Source organism: Dama dama, chromosome 9, assembly GCF_033118175.1.
Source record: "Dama dama isolate Ldn47 chromosome 9, ASM3311817v1, whole genome shotgun sequence".
Taxonomy (NCBI): Eukaryota; Metazoa; Chordata; class Mammalia; order Artiodactyla; family Cervidae; genus Dama; species Dama dama.
In genome coordinates, this window is record NC_083689.1 from 94,616,214 (window position 1) to 94,636,850 (window position 20,637).

The 20,637-nt window shown below is 38.5% G+C and overlaps 1 protein-coding gene across 1 annotated transcript in view; it reads right to left on the minus strand.

Annotated features, from left to right (window-relative positions):
* Nucleotides 1–20,637, minus strand: part of KIAA0825 (KIAA0825 ortholog) — a 423,771-nt gene that overhangs the window by 193,408 nt on the left and 209,726 nt on the right. The window contains exons 16-18 of the mRNA XM_061152014.1: nt 17,047–17,271; nt 7,769–8,177; nt 3,041–3,200 (exon numbers count right to left, since the gene is read on the minus strand). Of these exons, the coding sequence (XP_061007997.1) occupies nt 3,041–3,200; nt 7,769–8,177; nt 17,047–17,271 (794 nt within the window). The remainder of the gene's footprint in view (nt 1–3,040; nt 3,201–7,768; nt 8,178–17,046; nt 17,272–20,637) is intronic.

A 20,637-nucleotide genomic window follows, 5' to 3' on the forward strand; every position in this document is an offset into this window, starting at 1 on the left:
TTACCTTTACCTCAATGACAAACACTTAAAAACTCACCTCTTTTCAAAACTTCCCTGTCTGTCAACGGCACCCCTCTGATGGGTTAAGCCTCTGACCTTGCCTGCTTCTGGTTGCTTTTAGCAAAAACGTGAAGAGTTGGTGTCTTTTATTTACTTGAAACAAGTGTGTTAACTTAGGTTTTTAATTTGACCATACATAATTTGGATTCAGGGGCTTCCCTGAGAGCTCAGCTTCCAATCACCCAGGCCTGTACCTGTAAATGCTCTGTATTTACACTGCTTTCGAATACTATTTAGTAGCACCCCCGAAAGTGCTAAAGACTCGATGCCACTCATCAAATGCACAAACCTCACGGTGCAATTTACCTACAGTATAACAATGCCTCACATAAAAGCAGCCCTAAGTGTTACGCTAGTCACTCTGTCCGGAGAAGGCAACGGCACCCCACTCCAGTCCTCTTGCCTGGAAAATCCCCAAGGACAGAGGAGCCTGGTGGGCTGCAGTCCATGGGGTCGCAAAGAGTCGGACACGACTGAGCAACTTCACTTTCACTTTTCACTTTCATGCATTGGAGAAGGCAATGGCAACCCACTCCAGTGTTCTTGCCTGGAGAATCCCAGGGACGGGGGAGCCTGGTGGGCTGCCGTCTATGGGGTCGCACAGGGTCAGACACGACTGAGCGACTTAGGAGCAGCAGTCACTCAGTCACCTTGTGTTATTTGCATTTCCTGCCAGCATTGTTTAAGCAGCCAAGGCAGAGGCCTCCCTACTTTGATTCTGTCCTCAACTCACACTGTGCCTATTACCTCTCAGCCCTGCATCTCACTCAGCAAAATAAACCATCAAATACTGAGCCTGCTTTCCCAGCTGACAGACCTTGCCATAACGCTTCGGTCGTGTCCACCTCTGTGCAACCCTGTGAACTGCAGCCCGCCAGGCTCCTCTGTCCATGAGCTTCTCCAGGCAAGAGTGCTAGAGTGGGATGTCATGCCCTCCTCTAAGGGATCTTCCAGACCCAGGGATCGAACCCTGGTCTCCTGCGTTGCAGGCAGATTCTTTACCACTGAGCCAGTGGGGACGCCCCAACAGTAAGTATATTCAGCTGGAAAGAAAGAAAAACCTTAAACTTGGAATTTAATCGATTAAAATGTGGTGATGCCCCCCGCAGAGAGTCTTAGGTACGTCAGATCTCATAGCGTATCTGCTCAGAAGCACTTTCTCAGACTTCCACGAGGAGAAAAAGGCCTTTTGAATTCCTGAATACAACAGGTGGCTGATGGCCAATGAATACCTAACTTAATTTTTGTTGATTTTGCTTACAGGCGATATCCTAATCTTTTGTGTCTTATTGGAACTTTGAAAAACAGAACTATCCTATCAGGGTGGCATTTAAACCCGCCACTGCGGTGTTCACAACTATCGTAACTCAACTTTACGAAGGCTCTGAGGGTGCTCTGACTAAAACATCTGTTCCTCTGTAACCACCGCAGTTACTCTGGCCAAACGAGGTAACCAGTGAAGACCATGAAGTCATGCCCATGAAGACCATGACTCCGCAAGGGAGGTCTTTCAGTTTCCCAGACGTCCTGCTTTCCCCAAATGGAAACCTCAGGCAAGCTGTCAGAGATCCTCATCAAGAGTGAACAGGTGGTGTTCCTGTGTTAACAATCCTTCCTCAGCTCCATTTCCTCCAGAAGCAGGACCCTTTCTCACAGCTACAAAGGCCTCCTTCTCGGGTGATCATTAATACCTTGTTACGTCACCTGCTTGAGGTTGATTACCTCTCTGAAGGCCAGAAAACAAGATTTACTTGAGGTAACTTTCAAATAGATCACAGTAAGGAGAACATTTATGTAACTGAGTCATAAAATGCTGTGGTAGAGTTTAATTCACTCCTTGGAAATGTATGTTTTTTTTAAGGCCTACCCTCAGTGAGATAAAATGCTATATCTTAACATTATTCATATTACACAATTTTTATTATGCCAAAAATGCATTCAGTGTTTGCAGACATAAACATAATTCTAATTCATATTAGATGTCACATTTGAATCCAGACTGCCCTTGGGCTTAGTCGTTCAGTCATGTCTGACTCTTTCTGACCCCATGGACTGTAGCCTGCCAGGCTCCACTGTCCAAATACTGGAGTGGGTCACCAAACCCTCCTCCAGGGCATCTTCCCAACCCAGGGATCGAACCCAGGTCTCCGCATTGCAAGGTGGATTCTTTACCAACTGAGCCACCAGGAAAGCCCATGAATACTGGGGTGGGTAGCCTATCCCTTCTCCAGGGATCTTCCTGACCCAGGAATCGAATTGGGATCTTCTGCATTGCAGGTGGATTCTTTACCAGCTGAGCTCTCAGGGAAGCCCCTGAACCCAGAATACGTATGGTCAAATTAAAAACCTAAGTTAGCAAACTTGTTTCAAGAAAATAACAAGACACTAACTCTTCACATTTTTGCTAAAAACAACCAAAAGCAGGCAAGGTCAGAGGCTTAACCCAGGAGAGAGGTGAATAAGCATGACATTGGTTCTAATCAGCTTCCCTGCATTAATGCATTTGCTTGGGTTAATCTAGTTGCTCCTGAATACGGTTTGATATTCTTCTGAAGTTTTTCATTACGTCTAAGAAATCTTCAGCTTCACCAACACAAACATGACGTCTGCAGAAGAGCTAAAAATCTCTCTACAGAAAATTCTTCATTTCACAAATACCAGATTTTAACATCAACTTAACGGTCACAAATACATAATTCCCAAACTGCACCTCTCATCTCTACCATTCTGAACTGAGTTGAGTTTATGAGCCGTGTTATTGTTTAAACCATATAAATAAAACCTACACTGTTTCGGTGAAGCCTCTGCTATACAAATGCAGAACAGCCCGGGTTGAATAGATTCTATTAATAATGCAATATTGAGTTTGGTATTGACTTTAAGAAGTATTATCACCTCCTTGACTAACCCTTAGCTGCCAGCAGACGCTGCCTCAGGCCAGTACACACCTAATTGCTCGGTAAAAAGGCCGTTTCCCTACCTCATTGAGCCGCATGATGTGATAAATTTGCCTCAGGTATTCGCTGCCACCTGGTTTGTGGCAGATATCCAGGACCATCATGTTTATTTTCTGCTCAGTCAGTTCAAGAGCGATATCTCCTTCTTCTAAGGCTGTGCTTTTCTCTATTGTCATAAATGCACTAAATACAAAGAAAGCGTATTAAGTATCAGTGGTGAGGAATTGTAAAGATTGAAAATAATCAAAGTGATTGAGTGTGGAGAGTTCGATGTAAATCTCGTATGCAAAGCACCCATAAAGACTTTGCTCAAATAGGTATACCTTCTCAAAACGGCGGCAGCTCCCATAAACAGTGCCTTAGAACTAAGCACCTGAAAGCATTTTAAAAAACTGAACCGTTTCTTTTAAAACATTTCTTTATTGCATTTATACTCCGATCTATAAAACATTTTCCCATTACCGCAATTGTTGAAATTGCTATAATCGTGGGATGAAAACAAAACATTTCTTTTTAAGAACGTGTAAGAAATAATCTGTATTTTCTCTTTGAGGATAAAGAGTATCTTTGATGCCAGAAATAGCTTTGGTATTCTGTCTTTTGTAGACTCCTCTTTACACCTGTCTTAGACACATTAAAGACTAATTAAAGTGTCAAAAGGGGGAGCCTATTATGCTAAATATAGGCTGGGTGCTTCCTGGAGGAATGCTTACCACTGGGTATTTTAAATTGGCCTTTTGACACTTGTTGCCTTTTAAAAATACATGCCCTCCCCTCCTGTTTCTTCCAGGTAACAGATACTTAGCAAAAGTCACTAGTCTGCTTATCCTTCCAGGAAAAAGGTCTCCTGTAAGCACAGCAGGAATGTGCAAGTTCTATGTGTGAAACGTTTCTTTTATAAGAATTCATTGGCTTATTGTTGATTTTAAACAGTATATACATTGTAATAATGGATGACATTTATTTTTAAAATTCTCATGCTATACTAGTGCAAAATAAATCACGATATTCAACTTACATCGTCTATGTTTCACACTAATTTTCGTATTACAAGTGCTATTAGGATCATGTTAGGCTTTGCAGTCTAAGTATTCTTAAAAAAAACCCATGGTTTTCCACTGTTTCCCAGACTAAATGAAATTTTCTGTGGTGTAATCAGCTATATACTGCAGTTCATTACTGAGATTTTGCCATGATTATAAAATTAGTTCTGCTAAGAGTCAGTGCCGCTGACCTGAAGACTGAACCAAATGATACCCAGCTGCTGGACATTAACTTTTATATTGCTTCCACATGTAGCCTCAAAACATCCTTCTTAAAAAAAAAAAAAAAAACTTTATGATTCTATAAGCGTTGTTAAAAAAATGAAACCAAATTCTACTCCTAAAGATATCCTTTGGGTAGAGTAAATCTTTAAACAAACAAACAGAAAAGACTTTTGTGCAATAATAGAAGTTTGTAAATATCTTTTTTGAAACTGCATACAGGCTGTAAGCAAAATTTCTTGTCGGTTTTGCGGAGGCTGACATTGAAAAAGTTGAGGCCCTCTGACAAAGGAGTGTCTCAGTGTCAGCCCCTGAATTGTATCCTTTCCTGTCCATCACTGTGCAGGTGAAGCAAATGATTGGATTCAGTCAATGCTATGATTAATGAGTTCCTCTCTGGATTTGGGACTGCCTATCAATCATGTCATTAGGGAGAATGTGCCCTGAAAGAGGCAGACCTTAGCCAAGGAATAACTGCATTAATCTTAATCTGTATATGCACCCAGCCAGCCAAGTCAGGGTCACCATGATGAAAAACAATAATCTTCAACTCGACAAATTACTTTGCAAAGACAGACATTTCTTTACTTTTTTTGGCCTGTGTGTTCTCCAGAATCTAAGTTGACTGTTTACAGCTTGAGTGTTACTACAAAGTGAAGGTTATTTTAATGAATAGTAATGCTTTCAGGCAGCATGCAAGACAAGCACTGCTTACAGCTGCTGCCTTTCCGCTGCAGTTATGCTCACAATTTCCATAAAATCAAAGTTAAATCTGGGTGCAAGTGAAAGAAATCTGGCTCAATGATACCGTGTGGATCCCAGATAATCTTCATGAGGAATTAAGATTTCAGGTATCGCAACAGAAGAACTATTTTAGTTTAAGTGCTTATATTCTCATGTGAAAAAGTGGTGAAGGTGTTTAGTCACTCAGTCCTGCCCAATTCTGCAACACCATGGCCGGTAGCCCACCAGGCTCCTCTGTCCGTGGAGTTCTCCAGGCAAGGATGCTGGCATGGGTAGCCATTCCCTTCTTCAGAGGAGCTTCTCGACCCAGGGATCAAACCCAGGTCTCCCACATTGTGGGCAGATTCTTTACCATCTGAGCCACCAGGGAAGCCCAAGAATACCGGAGTAGGTTGCCATTCTCTTCTCCAGAAGATCTTCCCAACCCGAGGATTGAACCCAGATCTCCCACATTTCAGGCAGATGTTTTTACCATCTGAGCCACCATTTTCAAAACATATTACGGTAAGGTCAAGGCAACCCTCCACCTGTATACAGACATTATGGTTTAAAATACATTTTCCTCATGGTATAGATCTATGAACTAAATGATCATCTATCTGTGAGAAATGAGTAGAGATGAAGATGAAGTTCATCTACCAGAAAATCAACTTAAAGTCAAAGTTGGGATAAAGCATTTCTATAGCACCCAAATCCATAAGAGATTACCTCAAGTGTGTTAATAAGTCAAATTTAATTCTTTTTCAAATAAATAACTTTAAATCTGAATTTTTTATATTGAAATTATTTGAGAAATTGAGAAAGGCATATAGCACTGCGGTAATTACAAGATACATAAAATGAATCCAGAATTTTTGAGGGCTGTAAAACATTTTTTAAAAGTCAATAATTCTTTATTTTTGATGCAAGTTACAACATAAAACTCATCAGCGAAATATTGGCTAGACAATTCCCTACTATAGAAAATATCAAATGTTTTGGTGCTGTTTATAATATATATAATATTTAGACTAAAATCAACTTTTAAGGAAAAAATTTCACTTACGGATTTCTGCATGTAGCCCAAGGTAGATTAGAGACATTACTTTCCACTGATCTTACTGATAGCCTCCTAATTCAGCAGTATCATAAATTTAACTTTATAATCAGATCCACTACTTTTACTCTGCTTTTCTTCTCTCGCTTCTACACCCGCTCCATGTATAATGACACATGGCCTTAATCTTTTAGTCTTTGCATTAAAGCCTGTAAATTGATATCCAATGCAAATGTAAAGATTAAGGTCACTGTCAATGTTACTAAGCATTTTCCTGACTGCTATTCTTAATCCTACACACAGGATGTCCCACAAGTAAATTTCTAAAAGTCAGTATGACAAGGCCAGGAAAATGATTACTTACATTTCTTACATTATTTACACTACTTACATGATTGCTTACAGTGATTTAGATTAATATGAAGTCTCACAGATTAACATAAACTAGTAAAGAGCATTTGTCATCACAATACTAAACAGTGCAGCTTATTTTAATAGTTTATAAATAACAAATGCTTACTAGTTCTAAGCTTGATGTTAAGAACTTTATGACTGTTTTTTAACCTTTCAAAACAACTCTACCGGCTTAGCACGTGAGCGCTCAGTCGCCCAGTCGCGTCCGACTCTTTGCAACCCCATGGACTGTAGCCCTCCAGGCTCCTCTGTCCATAGGATTCTCCTGGCAGGAATACTGGAATGGGTTGTCATTTCCTGCTGCAGGGGATCTTCCCAACCCAGGGATCCAACCTGCACAACTCCATAACTCACAAAAGATGGCCCACTTACAAAGGATTTGTATTTGTCCATCTAATTCCAAAGCCCGAACTCTTTATCACTGCCATGTACTAAAACTAACAACCTTTAGTTGTTCCGGGCAGAAAGTTATAACAGTACTTTCTAGCAATATGAATATATTTCAAAAGAATGGGGGACAGTGTCTGTGAGTGGTATTAAAAAAAAAGTGACGGGGTCAGGCTTAGTGATCTGTAGACCATATGAACCATAACTCCTTTATCAATATCAGGCAGTTCTATACTGAAGACTAATTGTAAGATAGCAGGACTCTATGTACACATTTAAATTCATCAGGGACCCTTAAAAATCTCTGCAATACCACAAATCACTTAGCTCTCAGTGACAAACCGAGGAGAAGGCTGACATTTTCATACAGAAACAGCTGGGTGTGTTTATAGCTTGAGTGTGATATGCCCCGGTTGCCCTCTGGGATTCTTACATTACCAGATGAAAAATGTGTACCTTTTTGACAATCAGGTACACAGAAAGCAATAAAGAGCCTTTTATACCCATTAATTCCTTCTTAATTTAATCTCCATGGACAATCCATTTACGAAAAGCTCCAGGCTATCCACGAGATACCTGTTTGCACATTGAAAAGGAGTGAAACCAAATTCTCCTGGGTTTAACCACCACCCTTTTAATCAGAAACCTTGAGATGGGGACTAAACATGTATAGTGTTGCAGTGTATCAATGGGGTTCAAATTTTAATAAGACAAGGAACATTTAACCATCCAGGGTTTGATGGAATATTTATCTTTGCCTGTATTCATCAAAGTTCCCATGAAGTTAGCAAGATGGCCATGGCTGCTTATCTGACAATGTTTTGAGATGGTGGTTGTTTATGGGTGATTTTGTTTTTTTGTGAACGTGTCTGATGAAATTCGGGGAAAGAAAAACATAACTTTACCATTCGGTGCTCAGTTTCCTTGCTTTCAACAACTGGCATTCAATCCAGTTGGGTTTCTGCTGCTCGATGCTCTGTATAACCTTTTGGGTCATTTGATTAGGGCTACCCGTCTGCTCTCCCATGATGCTTTCCAAACACACACAGACTGAACCGAGTTTCTCTTTACTCCATCTGTCAAGGGAGGCACCTGTTAAAAGTTCCACAGTGTTTCCATCCTCAAATATCCGACATATAATTACAATCAAGTTCCAGACAAGCAGGCCAGCTTTCTTCAATTCAACCAAGTTTTCTGACATTTTTCTCTCAGACAGAAAAAAGAAGTATTTAATTGGGGGAGGCAAACATGCAATCACCGTAGGTAACTTGCTGATTACAATAGATACTGCCTGAGCAGCAAGCCTTGTGAAGCCTGGGGGAGAAAAGAAAGGAAAGGTAATGATTAATATTAGCATTTGCGTTCCACCACTGTGTTGTGTTGAGTGTTGTGTGGGGATGTCTAATTTTTGTGGAGAAAATTGTTGAGAAGAGCAAGTGCCTGACATATTCTGACAGAACTCTACTGGGGTCCTCTGCAGTCCTGTCCAAAAATTCCCCAAGTCCCCAACTTAATTTTTCCTCCCAGAAATGATTAGAAAATTCAGAATTATTACTTATATTTTTATCTATTACGATTGTAGGTTTAAAGGGCCCAAGGTCCTCCTAATTAATAAATGCAAAGATACCCATGCTGCTCCTTTTTGTGGCCTTTGGCACTTCCTTAAGCCTTTCTATTCCTCTCCTGGCATCCATGACAGAATCATTCCAGCTCTTGCTGGGACTGGCTCTTCTTTTAGTTTTCAGCTCAAATGTCATTTCCTCTGAGAGCCTCCCCTACGATCTATGTAAGACAGTCCCTTCATGCCCATCCTGGCATGGTCCAGCCCCCAGTCCCTCCCTATCATTAGACCCCATTCTATTACATTTATTACAGCACTTAGCATCACTTTATTTTTTCGTTATCTGTCTCCATCCACTAGAATATAAGCTCCAGGAAGGCATTAGGACTTCATCTCTAACAGATGTTGAGTAAATACGTGTTGAATAAATCAGCCAGCAAACTAGTTCATGTGTATCTCTACTACTCTGCTTCTTTGTGTTCCACGCTAGTTCCACTTCTACTAACACCTCTGACCTGTATCTGCTAAGTCCTCGGCCTGCTGACTGAAGATTCTATTCTCTCTCACTCAACGTTATTTCTCTGAAGGATTTACTCTTCTCCTTTCTTGAGATCAGGGTTTCTCAACTTTGGCCCTACTGGCATCTGGGGCTAGAGAATTTTTCATTGCCAGGAGCCGACCTGTGCACTGGAGGATGTTTTGGTGGCATCTTTGTCCTCCACTCACTAGATGCCAATGGCATTCTCGTCAATTGTGGCAAAAATGTCTCCAAAGCATTGCCAAATTGTCCTCTATCTTTCTAGTTGAGAACCAGGATCATCTTCTGGATGATTCTAGAACCTTCAGTCTTGGCCTTTCAACCACTCCAGTTCCCTGATGGACATTCTACTTCTCTGTCCTAGTCATCATTAACTCAACCCATAACCAAATTTGGTTTTAACCAAATTCATTGTTTTCCTCCCAACTTGCCTTGGCCCTCTTGACCCTCCCATCCTCATTTTCTTCTTTGCTTTTAAAATGTTTAAATATTCTTCCTAATCCTTCATACAAGGCTAGGGACTACACTGATCAATCTTCCTACTCCATCATCTCTGACATGCAGTTCTGCCTCACTGTGACCAGGGCTACTACCTATTCAAGCCCGCCCTCACAAGTGGTATCTGGACTATCGTAGGAGTCTCCTAACCCATCTCTCTGCCCCAGACAATGCCCAGCTGTAAAGCCAGATGCATATACTAGTACCTAACTTTGTTAACTTCATTGCCTAACTTCTCTGCTACAATTCTTTAGCTGTTTTCCACTGTTATGAGATCAGTCTCTGGAGCATTGCTGTCAAAACACTCTACAGTCTAGCCGCAGGCAGTTTCGGTGAACCTCATCTTTGTCTCATCCTCTTTGCTCTTAGGCTTCTGACTATCTCATTACTCTCACATGGAATGCCCTCGTGCTTCAGAGCTCACTCATAACCTTCAACTTTTGGTTCAAAGTTCTTTCCTCCTATGAATTTATTTGGACATGTTACCCATATGACTGCGCTGTAATTAGGTTCATAAAATGCCATGTTGTATTATCTTTTGCATTATCATCTATCATTGTTTGTTAAATTCTTATTTATATATTCATGAGTTGTCTTTACAACTAGACTAAAAGCTCCCCAAGAGCATGGAATAAAATCTCACTCCTTGAGTATCTCACAAAGCCAGACACAGCGTTTTACTCCACTATGTACATAGTTGAATTTGAACACTGGAACAGAATGAAAGCCTAAAGAAGGTAGCTGTAACTTCTTCAGAAAAATAGTTTTCACTGAACAAAAATAACAAAACACTGTGAAAGATTTCTCAAGATATTTGTGACATTTTAAGAAGTCACCCTGTGGATTTTGGAGACCATCATAACAAACAACCCAATCAAAAAATGGGCCCAAGACCTAAACAGACATTTCCCCAAAGAAGACATGTTAGTTCGTGTTAGTTGCTCAGTTGTGTCCAACACTTTGCAATCCCATGGACAGTAGCCCACCAGGCTCCTTGGTCCACGGGATTCTCCAGGCAAGAATACTAGAGTGGGTTGCTATTTCCTTCTCCAGGGGATCTTCCCAACCCAGGGATCAAACCCAGATCTCCTGCATTGCAGGCAGATTCTTAACTGTCTGAGCCATCAGGGAAACTCTCAAAGAAGACATACAGATGCTCAAGAGGCACATGAAAAGATGTTCAACATCACAAATTATCATATGAATGCAAATCAAAACTACAATGAGATATCATCTCACACCAGTCAAAACGGCTATCATCAAAAAATTCACGAACAATAAATGTTGGAGACTGAGTGGAGAGAAGGGAACCCTCCTACACTGTTAGTGAGACTGTAAGCTGACACAGAGACGATGGAGAACAGTGAGGAGGTTTCTTTAAAAACTAAAAACTGAGCTACCATGTGACCCTGCAATCCCACTCCTGGGCACATATCCAGAGGAAAATAAGGTCCAAAAGGATACACGCACCCCAGTGTTCATGGCAGCACTGTTTACAATAGCCAAGACAAGGAAGCAACCTAAATGTTCAACAATAGAGGAATGGAAAAAAAAGAGATGCTACACACACACACACACACACACACACACACACATATAATGGAATATTAGTCATTTAAAATAATGAAATAATGCCATTTGCAGCAATATGGATGGAACTAGAGATTGTCATACTGAGTGAAGTAAGTCAGACAGAGAAGGAGAAATATCATATGACATTCCATATATGCAGAATCTAAAAAGAAATGAAATGAACTTATTTACAGAATAGAAACAAATTTACAGACTTAGAGAATGAATTTATGGTTGCCTGGCGGAAGGATGAGGGAAAGAGATAGGGAGTTTGGGATCAACATGTACAAACTGCTATATTTAAAATGGATCTATGTACAGCACAGGACCTACTGTACACACAGGCAATTCTTCTCAAAGCTATGTGGCAGACTGGATGGAAGCGGAGTTTGCAGGAGAAGGGATACATGTATGTGTATGGCTGAGTCCCTTTGCTGTCCACTTGAAACTATCACAACATTATTACTTGGCTATACTCCAATATAAAATAAAAAGTTGAAAAAAAAAATAGTTACCCTGCCCTTAAAAAGTACAAAGCTCTTGGAAAACATAGGTCTGGTCTAGTGATTCCTCAGAAATTCATGACAACTTAAGAATGATTTTCAGAATTAACTGGAGCAGTGTTTTTATGTTTGTAAAAATTGTATTGGGTCCAACATATCTCAGAAGATCTTTTGTAATTAAATGAATAAATAAAAAAGTGTATAGTTCAGTACTTTGTAAAAAAATAGTTCCTCAATAAATGTCTTCTTTTTATTCAAATAAATAAGTTTAGATGAAGCTTGAAATATAGATAAAGCAAATTAAGAAACCACTCTTATCAATGTTCTTAAATTATCTTAAACATTTTATTGTTCTTTATGTGTTTGCATCTCATATTCCCCAATCTGCTGCCAAGTATTTGACTTAAAAGATTATCTCTTATATTCTGTTTATCCTAAAGAAGGCTTATCTGCACATCCTGAGTAAACATTTGACAAGATAAGTAGATATCAGGTAAAGATTAACAACTCTCTTCACACCTGTATTGCTACTAATATTTACAAAATCTGAGACTCAAATCTCCAAATACTTTATCAAAACTTAGGCAAATTCTAGTCAGAACCTTTAGACCGATGACAAATCCATTCTACTGATCACAGGGTCAGGGCTTCCCTCGTAGTTCAGACGGTAAGTAACCTGCCTGCAATGCAGGAGACCTGGGTTCGACCCCTGGGTTGGGAAGATCCCCTAAAGGAGGACATGGCAACCCACTCCAGTATTCTTGCCAGGAGAATCCCATGGACAGAGGAGCCTGGTGGGCTACAGTCCACGGGGTCACAAAGAGTCTGACACGACTGAGCGATTAAGCACAAGCATAGGACACAAGCACAATCACAGGATCTCTGTGTCTACGACGATGCTGGCAACACACCAGGATGGGTCTTCTAAGAATGCCACGCATTCATTTTTCTGTCTTTATTTAAATAAGCTGACTTCCTTTATGTGTAATATATTGTAAGAGCCATCCCAATTTGATAAAGTGCGAAAAAATGTATGTCCTAGAATGGATGCAATGTTCAGTTCAGTTCAGTCGTATCCAACTCCCTGTGACCTCATAGACTGTAACTTGCCAGCCTTCCCTGTCCATCACCAACTCCCCAGCTTGCTCAAACTCATGTCCATCAAGTCAGTGATGCTATCCAACCATCTCATCCTCTGTCAGCCCCTTCTCCTCCTGCCTTCAATCTTTCCCAGAATCAGGGTCTTCTCTAGTGAGTCCATTATTTGCATCAGGTGGCCAAAGAATTGGAATTTCAGCTTCAGCACCAGTCCTTCCAAAGAATATTCAGGGCTGATTTCCTTTAGGATAGACTGGTTGTATCTCCTTGCTTTCCAAGGGAATCTCAAAACTCTTCTCCAACACCACAGTTCAAAAGCATCAATTCTTTGGTGCTCAGCTTTTTTTTTATAGTCCAACTCTCACATCCATACATGACTATTGGAAAAACCATAGCTTTGAATATGACATTGAATGTGATGTGAGAAGTACATTTAGATACTTAACATGTCTTCCTTCTTATGCATAGACTACTGATTGTAAAAATATATTTTGGAGATTATAAAACATGCAAAAAATGAAATTTACAATGAAAAATGTAAAGACAAAAATGTCTTAAAATTAACTTTTAAAATATTGTTTACTAATAGTATCAAATATCAATAATACATTATTGAGTGAGGATAATGTGATTTTATATGCTTTATTCTTTTAAAAATCTGGGCTTTAATAGTTTGTAACACATTGAATCAAATGTCAGGTTATTTAGTTTGTTTCAATACTCGATTTTAATGACTGTCATAGGTGACAAAGTCACGACATGAATATACGTAGATCCACATGCAACCTGTGAAATCATGGCACTAGTTTTTCAATCTTAACCACCAAAAAGACAAATGTTGCCACTGAAATCGGACTCATGAATATTCATCACCATTATGTTAATTAATTGCTCTTGCAACAAACTCAAAATATTTCATTTTTGTATTTTTAAAAAAATTTTTGGCTGTGCTGGGTCTTTGTTGCAGTGTGACTTTTCTGTATTCACGGTAATCGGGGGCCACTCTCCAGTGGCAGCGCGCGGGCCCCTCACTGCCGCGGCTTTTCTTGTTGCAGAGCACTGGGCTCTGAGGCATGCAGGCTTCAGCAGCCGCAGCACGTGGGCTCAGCAGCTGTGGCTCCCGAGCTCTCGAGCACAGGCTCAATACTGTGGCGCACGAGCTTCTTGCTTCGCTGCGTGCAGGAATCTTCCCGCATCAGGGATGGAACCCGAGTCTTCTGCATTGGCAGGCGGCTGTCCACCAGAGCCATCAGGGATGCCCTCATTTTTGTACGTTTAAGAAGAGTATTCAAAAATAGCTGAAACACTTATTTGGAACATTTTTTAATCATGCTAGAAAATTCTGTGCAGCGATGACAATTTTATAGGTGATACTCGCTCTTATAAAACTAATATTTCTGGGTTTTACAAAATAAACTATCTGAATGACTTCTGATAACACTTGGCATATTTCTGCCATCACTTTCTTTCTCAACAATCCACGTGTGAATGATGCCTGGAATGCATTTTCTCTGCGGGGCTATCTCTGTTTTCTCTCCAGAATCCATTGTTTTACTTAAAAACAATTACTCCTGAGTTTTTCCATAAAGCATTCTTTCTATTTAAAAAGTAATTTAGTGGTAAGACAATACATTCTCTGGAGTATCTTTCCTTTGGTCATTGTCAAAGAAATAAAACAACTAATTCTTTGTGTATCTGCTTTTAGGAAGAGAATTCTTTCCATATTCGCTTAGGGAGTGAACACCTAAGCTGAGCTATATGAGAAACATCTGAACTTCCATTCACTTCTTCGGTAAATCTCTTACAATGTATAATTTATTGTACTATTTATTTTTTTAAATCTTCAGTGTTTTCCATGTTCCATCATTTTCACTATGTCAGGAAGGACAAATGTTTCCTTAAGCTAGTGACTATTCGTCTTTTAAGTTAGAATACTCAAGAAAAAAAAAAAGGCCCCTAAGCACTTCATGATTTAGATGAATTTTGCCAAGTACTGAATTAAATATCAATCAACTTAAAACATCTTCATGTTTGTATGCTTAGTTTTGAAATCTTTGGCTAATCAAGATGACTTCAAATTATATTCAGCTAATACCTCAAGGCACAATACTCATTTTGGAGGGATTCATCTTTAACAACAAAGTATGGGAAGCCATGCTTCAGATGGTGCTCCCACTCTTTTTTTATTTATTTTTGGCCAAATCTGATCAGATTATCAGTGTTCTAATCTATAATATGGCTGAGAAACAGTTTGTGTTAGAAACAGTAATTTTCCTAAGTGTGAGTTTTTTTACTTTCTCATTGTTTGTTTTCCCTTGGATTCCTAGTAATAGTTTTAAACTGCAGTTGATTTGTTGATTTACAAGAATATGTTAAAGCCACTTGTGTGTTTTGTGAGGATTAATTTTGTGAAAACTAGATTCTGAAATACAAAGGACAACCTTAATTGATTGCTGAATGATGAAAGCTAATGCAGGAGTGAGGTTACCCTGTATATGCCCTCTCTAACAATAATGTCCCCAACATGTGACTGGCCTGCTCACAGACCCAGGGAGAATTCCAATAACAGGCTCCATATGAAATTTCAGTAGTTTTGCTTGCTGTCTTCTCACCCACCAGAGAATTAATTGTCTTGTACACCTCGGGAGGTGTTTATACTTATTTGTAAACATTTATACTAGTCTTCAAGAATCAACAGGGGATCTCTTATTGACGGTTTATCCATGACCCAATTCTAGTACCTCATATGTAGCAGTAATTGACTTAGTGTCTATCTATTGAATGAATAAGTGACTTAATGTCTGGCATGAACATGTTATCTATCTTGTATGTTGTAGGGAAACTAAAGATTGAGTAATGTCAATTTAATAGAGGACAGAAATGAAGAACAATGGTATTCTCCTATTGTCACATCCTGAAATGCACAAAATGCTTTATAAGGTCACTTTCCTCCACCCCTTTCTTTTATAATATTTATATGTGATTTGGCACTCCTTCGTGCCTCGCTAAGTGTTATATGTCTACCCTAAATGACAATTTTATGAAAAAGTATTATTTAGTAAGGAAAACCATAAGAACTGGTATCAATCAATACAAACTAAGTGTTTTGGGGCAGGGGTAGGGGCGGAAACCAGAGGCCCTTTGAAATGTTATGGAAGAGTTCCAAAATATTTGTAGAAAAAAAAAATTGTGAATAGACCAACTTGAAAGACACCAACAAAAAACTGCTACTCATATGACATGATATATAAACTATAGATCATGCCTCCTGTATTGCTCAAAATCTATGAAATATCCCAAAGCTAGAAAGGGGAGATGGCAACAATTCTGGTGAGGAAGAACTTAAGTAACGAATATCTGACATTTTCCAATTTGAATTAAATGGCTTTACTGGATTCAAAGGCAGTTTAATAGGGTTTGGACAGAATTAAAGCATTACTATGAAAGGTCACTGATAGATAATGGATTTGAGTCTTTAACATAAGGTTGCTGGATAAGATTCACATTATTCAGGACCACTATGGAGAAGGATGAAAGAACAGCTACTTTCCTCAACTGGATTTAGATTTAGCAGGAGTATTTTACTGTTCAGCTAGAGTGCTTTACTGTTGAGAGTTTCCTTACAGTTAGTGAAAAAATATTCTTCTTTAAAGATGAAGATAAAAAGGAAAAGATGTATTTTAAAAATTCTAAAGAAGATTCATGGATACAAACAGATAAATAAGATACATCCAAAGGAACCTTGTGAAATTCTTGGAAAGTAGAGACATCTAGATAGGAAGAAGCTAAGAAGAAAGGACTTGATTAATAAATGAATAATATAGGTCATTGATAATTCTTCAGTACACTTGGTGCCCTGAAGAGGAACAACGCATTGAATCCAGAACCATAGGTACTGGGGGGAAATACCCTGTCAGAAATATACATGTAGCTATTAAATGGGGTGCTATTTTTTTACTGAAAACCTACACATGTAGGTATATTAAAGAAAGAGAAGAAAGTAATAATTGGTAGTTGTACAGGAAAAACTTCAAAAAAGAATAATTAAACTGAATATCAGAGCAATCCTCTTGAAAATATGAATTTTGGATTCCTCAATAGGTTTAAAGGAAATCAGTCAAAATTATGTGACTAATTTGAATACTGACATGAACACAAAATATCACAGAAAACTGTGAATTGGTAGTTAAAAAAAGAAGATAATCATTTGAGTCATTTTCATTTCTAGGTTGTGGGTTTTTGTTTTTTTTATCATATGGCTCACAGTAATGAAAATTAGGAATCCTAAATATACATGGTAGAAAGGAGACTAATATCGTTTACAAATCTTGTAATTTTTAGAATGTTACATGTTCTCATATCCTAGAAAGCGTGCTTCTTTAGGGACATGTTCTTAAAGAAAAATAAATGTACCTTTGCTTGATTCTTTCCTTTCGGTGTCTTTTGGAATGTAATTCCATTCTTTGGGAATGCTGTCACGCAGACATTCAGGAACGCTGTGCCTGTTTAGGTTCATCTCACATTTGCTCCCAGAGCTCATCACAGATACTACCTGCCGCACGACGTCCTTGAGGGCGTGGGTCAGTGCAAGTCTCAGGCATCGGATGACCTCTACCTCGGACTCTCTGCGCGTTGACACTTTAAAATCGGACAGTATATTACAGTTAGCAGACTCAAAAATATTCTGTGCCCTGTTCAATTAAGAATTCAGCTTCTCAGTAATCTAGTTCAAAGCTTAAGGAAAGAAGAGTTGTTTTTAGCCTAGAGATCATACGATTGATAAGCAGTCCATAAACATTTGGGGGAAAAGTTACCCCGTGGTAATCAAGGGAATAGTAGCCAGAATAACAGTGAATGAAAGAGTATTTGCTAGTACTTTGGGGACTCTACTGGTGGGTATATAACTTGTATAACCTTTTCAGATGATACATGGACAACAATTGCAAAAGTTTTGACACTTACCTGTTAACACATTTATTCCTTCTCTGGAAAGTTATCCTAAGAAATTAATTATGATTATGCAAATAATAAAATAAAAGATTGGAAATAATCTAAATGTCCAACAACTAGGGATTTATTTAATTAACTTAGAGCTTCCCCAGTGGCTCAAATGGTAAAGAATCCACCTGCAATGCAGTTGACCTGGGTTTGGTCCCTGGGTTGGGAAGATCTCCTGGAGGAGGGCATGGCAACCCACTCCAGTATTCTCACCTGGAGCATCCCCATGGACAGAGGAGCCTGGCAGGCTACAGTCCATGGGGTCGCAAAGAGTCGGACATGACCGAGTGACTAAGCATAGCACATCCATCTTTGCAATAAAGTCATATTGATTAGTAAAAAAAAAAAAAGGCAGCTTAGAAGATAGTATGATATACTATTTTTATTTAAAAAATACACGTTTACATACACATAGAAAAGAATTAAAAGATATACTCTATAATGTTAAAAGTGATTATCAATGACTAATGGTATTTCAGGTGATTTTCCTTTTCCTTTCCTTCTTCTTTGACTTTTTCTTCCCTCCTTCCCTCTTTTCTTTCCTCTTTTCTTTCTAATAAGTATCACCTGCAATGATTATGTGTTACTTTTGTGATAAATACAATAAAAGTTTTTGTTTGTCTTAATGACCGGGAAGTTCAGGGATCACTATTTGAATTAATAGAGAAGAGCACCAATATGATTTTCCCCCTCAAATTTCAAGGTGATATTTCTCAAATGACAACCCATTGTAAAAACCACCGTAGTGCTGAAACTAAGAGCTGGACTTTTCAAAAGATAAACAAAATTGACAAACTTTTAGCCAGACTCATCAAGAAAAAAGAGAGAGGGGTCAAAACCAATAAAATCAGAAATGAAAAAGGAGAAGTTATATCTGACATCACAGAAATACAAATGATCCTAAGAGACTACAATCATATAACCATAAAATGGACAATCTAGAAGAAATGGACAAATTACTAGATATGTACAATATCCCAAGACTGAACCAGGAAGAAATAAAAAATATGAACAGACCAATTACCAGCAATGATACTGAATTAGTGATTTAGAAAAACTCTCAACAAATACAAGTCCAGGACCAGATAGCTTCATAGGTGAATGCTACCAAACATTTAGAGAAGAGGTAGTATCTGTTCTTCTCAATCTATTCCCAAAAATTGTACAGAAGAAGGAATACTTCCAAACTCATTCTGTATACAAGGCCAGCCTCACCCTGATGCTAAAACTAGACAGAGATATCACATAAAAAAGAAAAATCACAGTCCAATATCATTGATGGATATAGATGCAAAAATCCTCAACAAAATGTCAAAAAACTGAATGTTGTTGACACTAAAAGGATCATATACAATACGAAGTTGGATTTATCTGAGGGATACAAGGGTTTTGCAATATCTGCAAATCAGGGACTTCCCTCGTGGTCCAATAGTTAAGAATCCATCTTACAATGCAAGGAACACAAGTTTAACCCCTGGTCAGGGAACTAAGATCCATAAAGCCTGCACGCTGCAATTACTGGGGCTGTGGACTCTGGAGGCTGTGGGCCACAACTCGAGAGCCCGGTGCCCAAACTGCTCAGCCTGCACAGTGCACTTACAAGATCCCACGTGATGTAATGAAGAAAACAGTATGATGTAAAAGATCCCACGTGATGTAATGAAGATTCTGCATGCCATAACTAAGGCCTTACTCAGCCAAATAAATTAATTAATTAAAACAGTTTTTTTTTTTTTTTAAAGAAAAAGAATTCCAGAAAAAAGTGGTAGTAGGGGGAAAAAAGATAAAATATCCTGTGAGAACAGCTGAAAAATTTCCAAATATGATAAGAAACTAAACATTATCAGATATAAGAAGCTCAACAATTCCTAAGCAGAATACAAAAGAAACCAAAACAAAGCACATCATAATTAAATAGCTGCAAAGTAGTGATAAAGAGAACAATCTTAAAATGAACGATACAAAGAAGACACATTTTATAATTGGAAGCAAACACTTTAAAACCTAAACTGACTTATCATCAGAAACAATGCAAGCCATAAAATAGAAAACTGTCTTTAAAGTACTGAGTGAAAAGAAAATGAAAGATAAAAAAAAAAAAAAAAATCTCTGAACCCAAAAGTCTATGTCTGATGAAAAATATTTCAAATATGAAGATAAAGCCTTTTTTTCATGCAACCAAATCAAATCAAATGAATTGATGGCAGAAAAATTTTAGTACATTAAAGAAAATACTTAATGAAGAAGGAAAATGATATCTGTCAGAAACTCAGATCTACGCAAGTAAAAGAAGAGTACCAGAAATGATAGATAGATGGACAAATATGAAAGACTTTCTTCCAATTTTTAGCTTCTTTAAGCTATAACTGACTGAAACAAAAGTGAAACAATAGATTGTAGGGTTCATAACATTAGTAGAAATAAAATGCATGATGACACATGTAAAGAACAGGAAGAGTAAACAGAAATATACTTGTGTAAGATTCTTACATTATATGTAAACTGTGAAGAGTCAAAGATACTCATCACAAGATGTAAACCTTGGAACAACTACCAAAATAAATATAGAATTATATCTAATAAGCCACTAGCAAAGAAAAACTGTAATACTGAAAAATATCCACTTAATCCAAAGAAGGTCAAAATAGATGTTAAAAGGAACAAAGTTGGGGCAAACAGAAAACAAAGGATAATACAGTCATGTAGCTCCAAGCGTCAGAACAGGGATCCACACTTAGACATGGATTTGATCAATTGTTCACTTGATTTCTGACAAAAACACCGAAGTAATTCAAACTGAGAAAGAATAGTGATTTCTAAAAAAGAATGCTGGGAAAATTGTGTATCTATGTGAAAATGTATGGTGGTGGTTTAGTAGCTAAGTCATGTCCGACTCTTGCGACCCCATGGACCGTAGCCTGGAACGCTTCTCTGTCCGTGGGATTCTCCAAACAAGAATACTGGAGTGGGTTGCCATGCCCTCCTCCAGGGGATCTTCCCGACCCA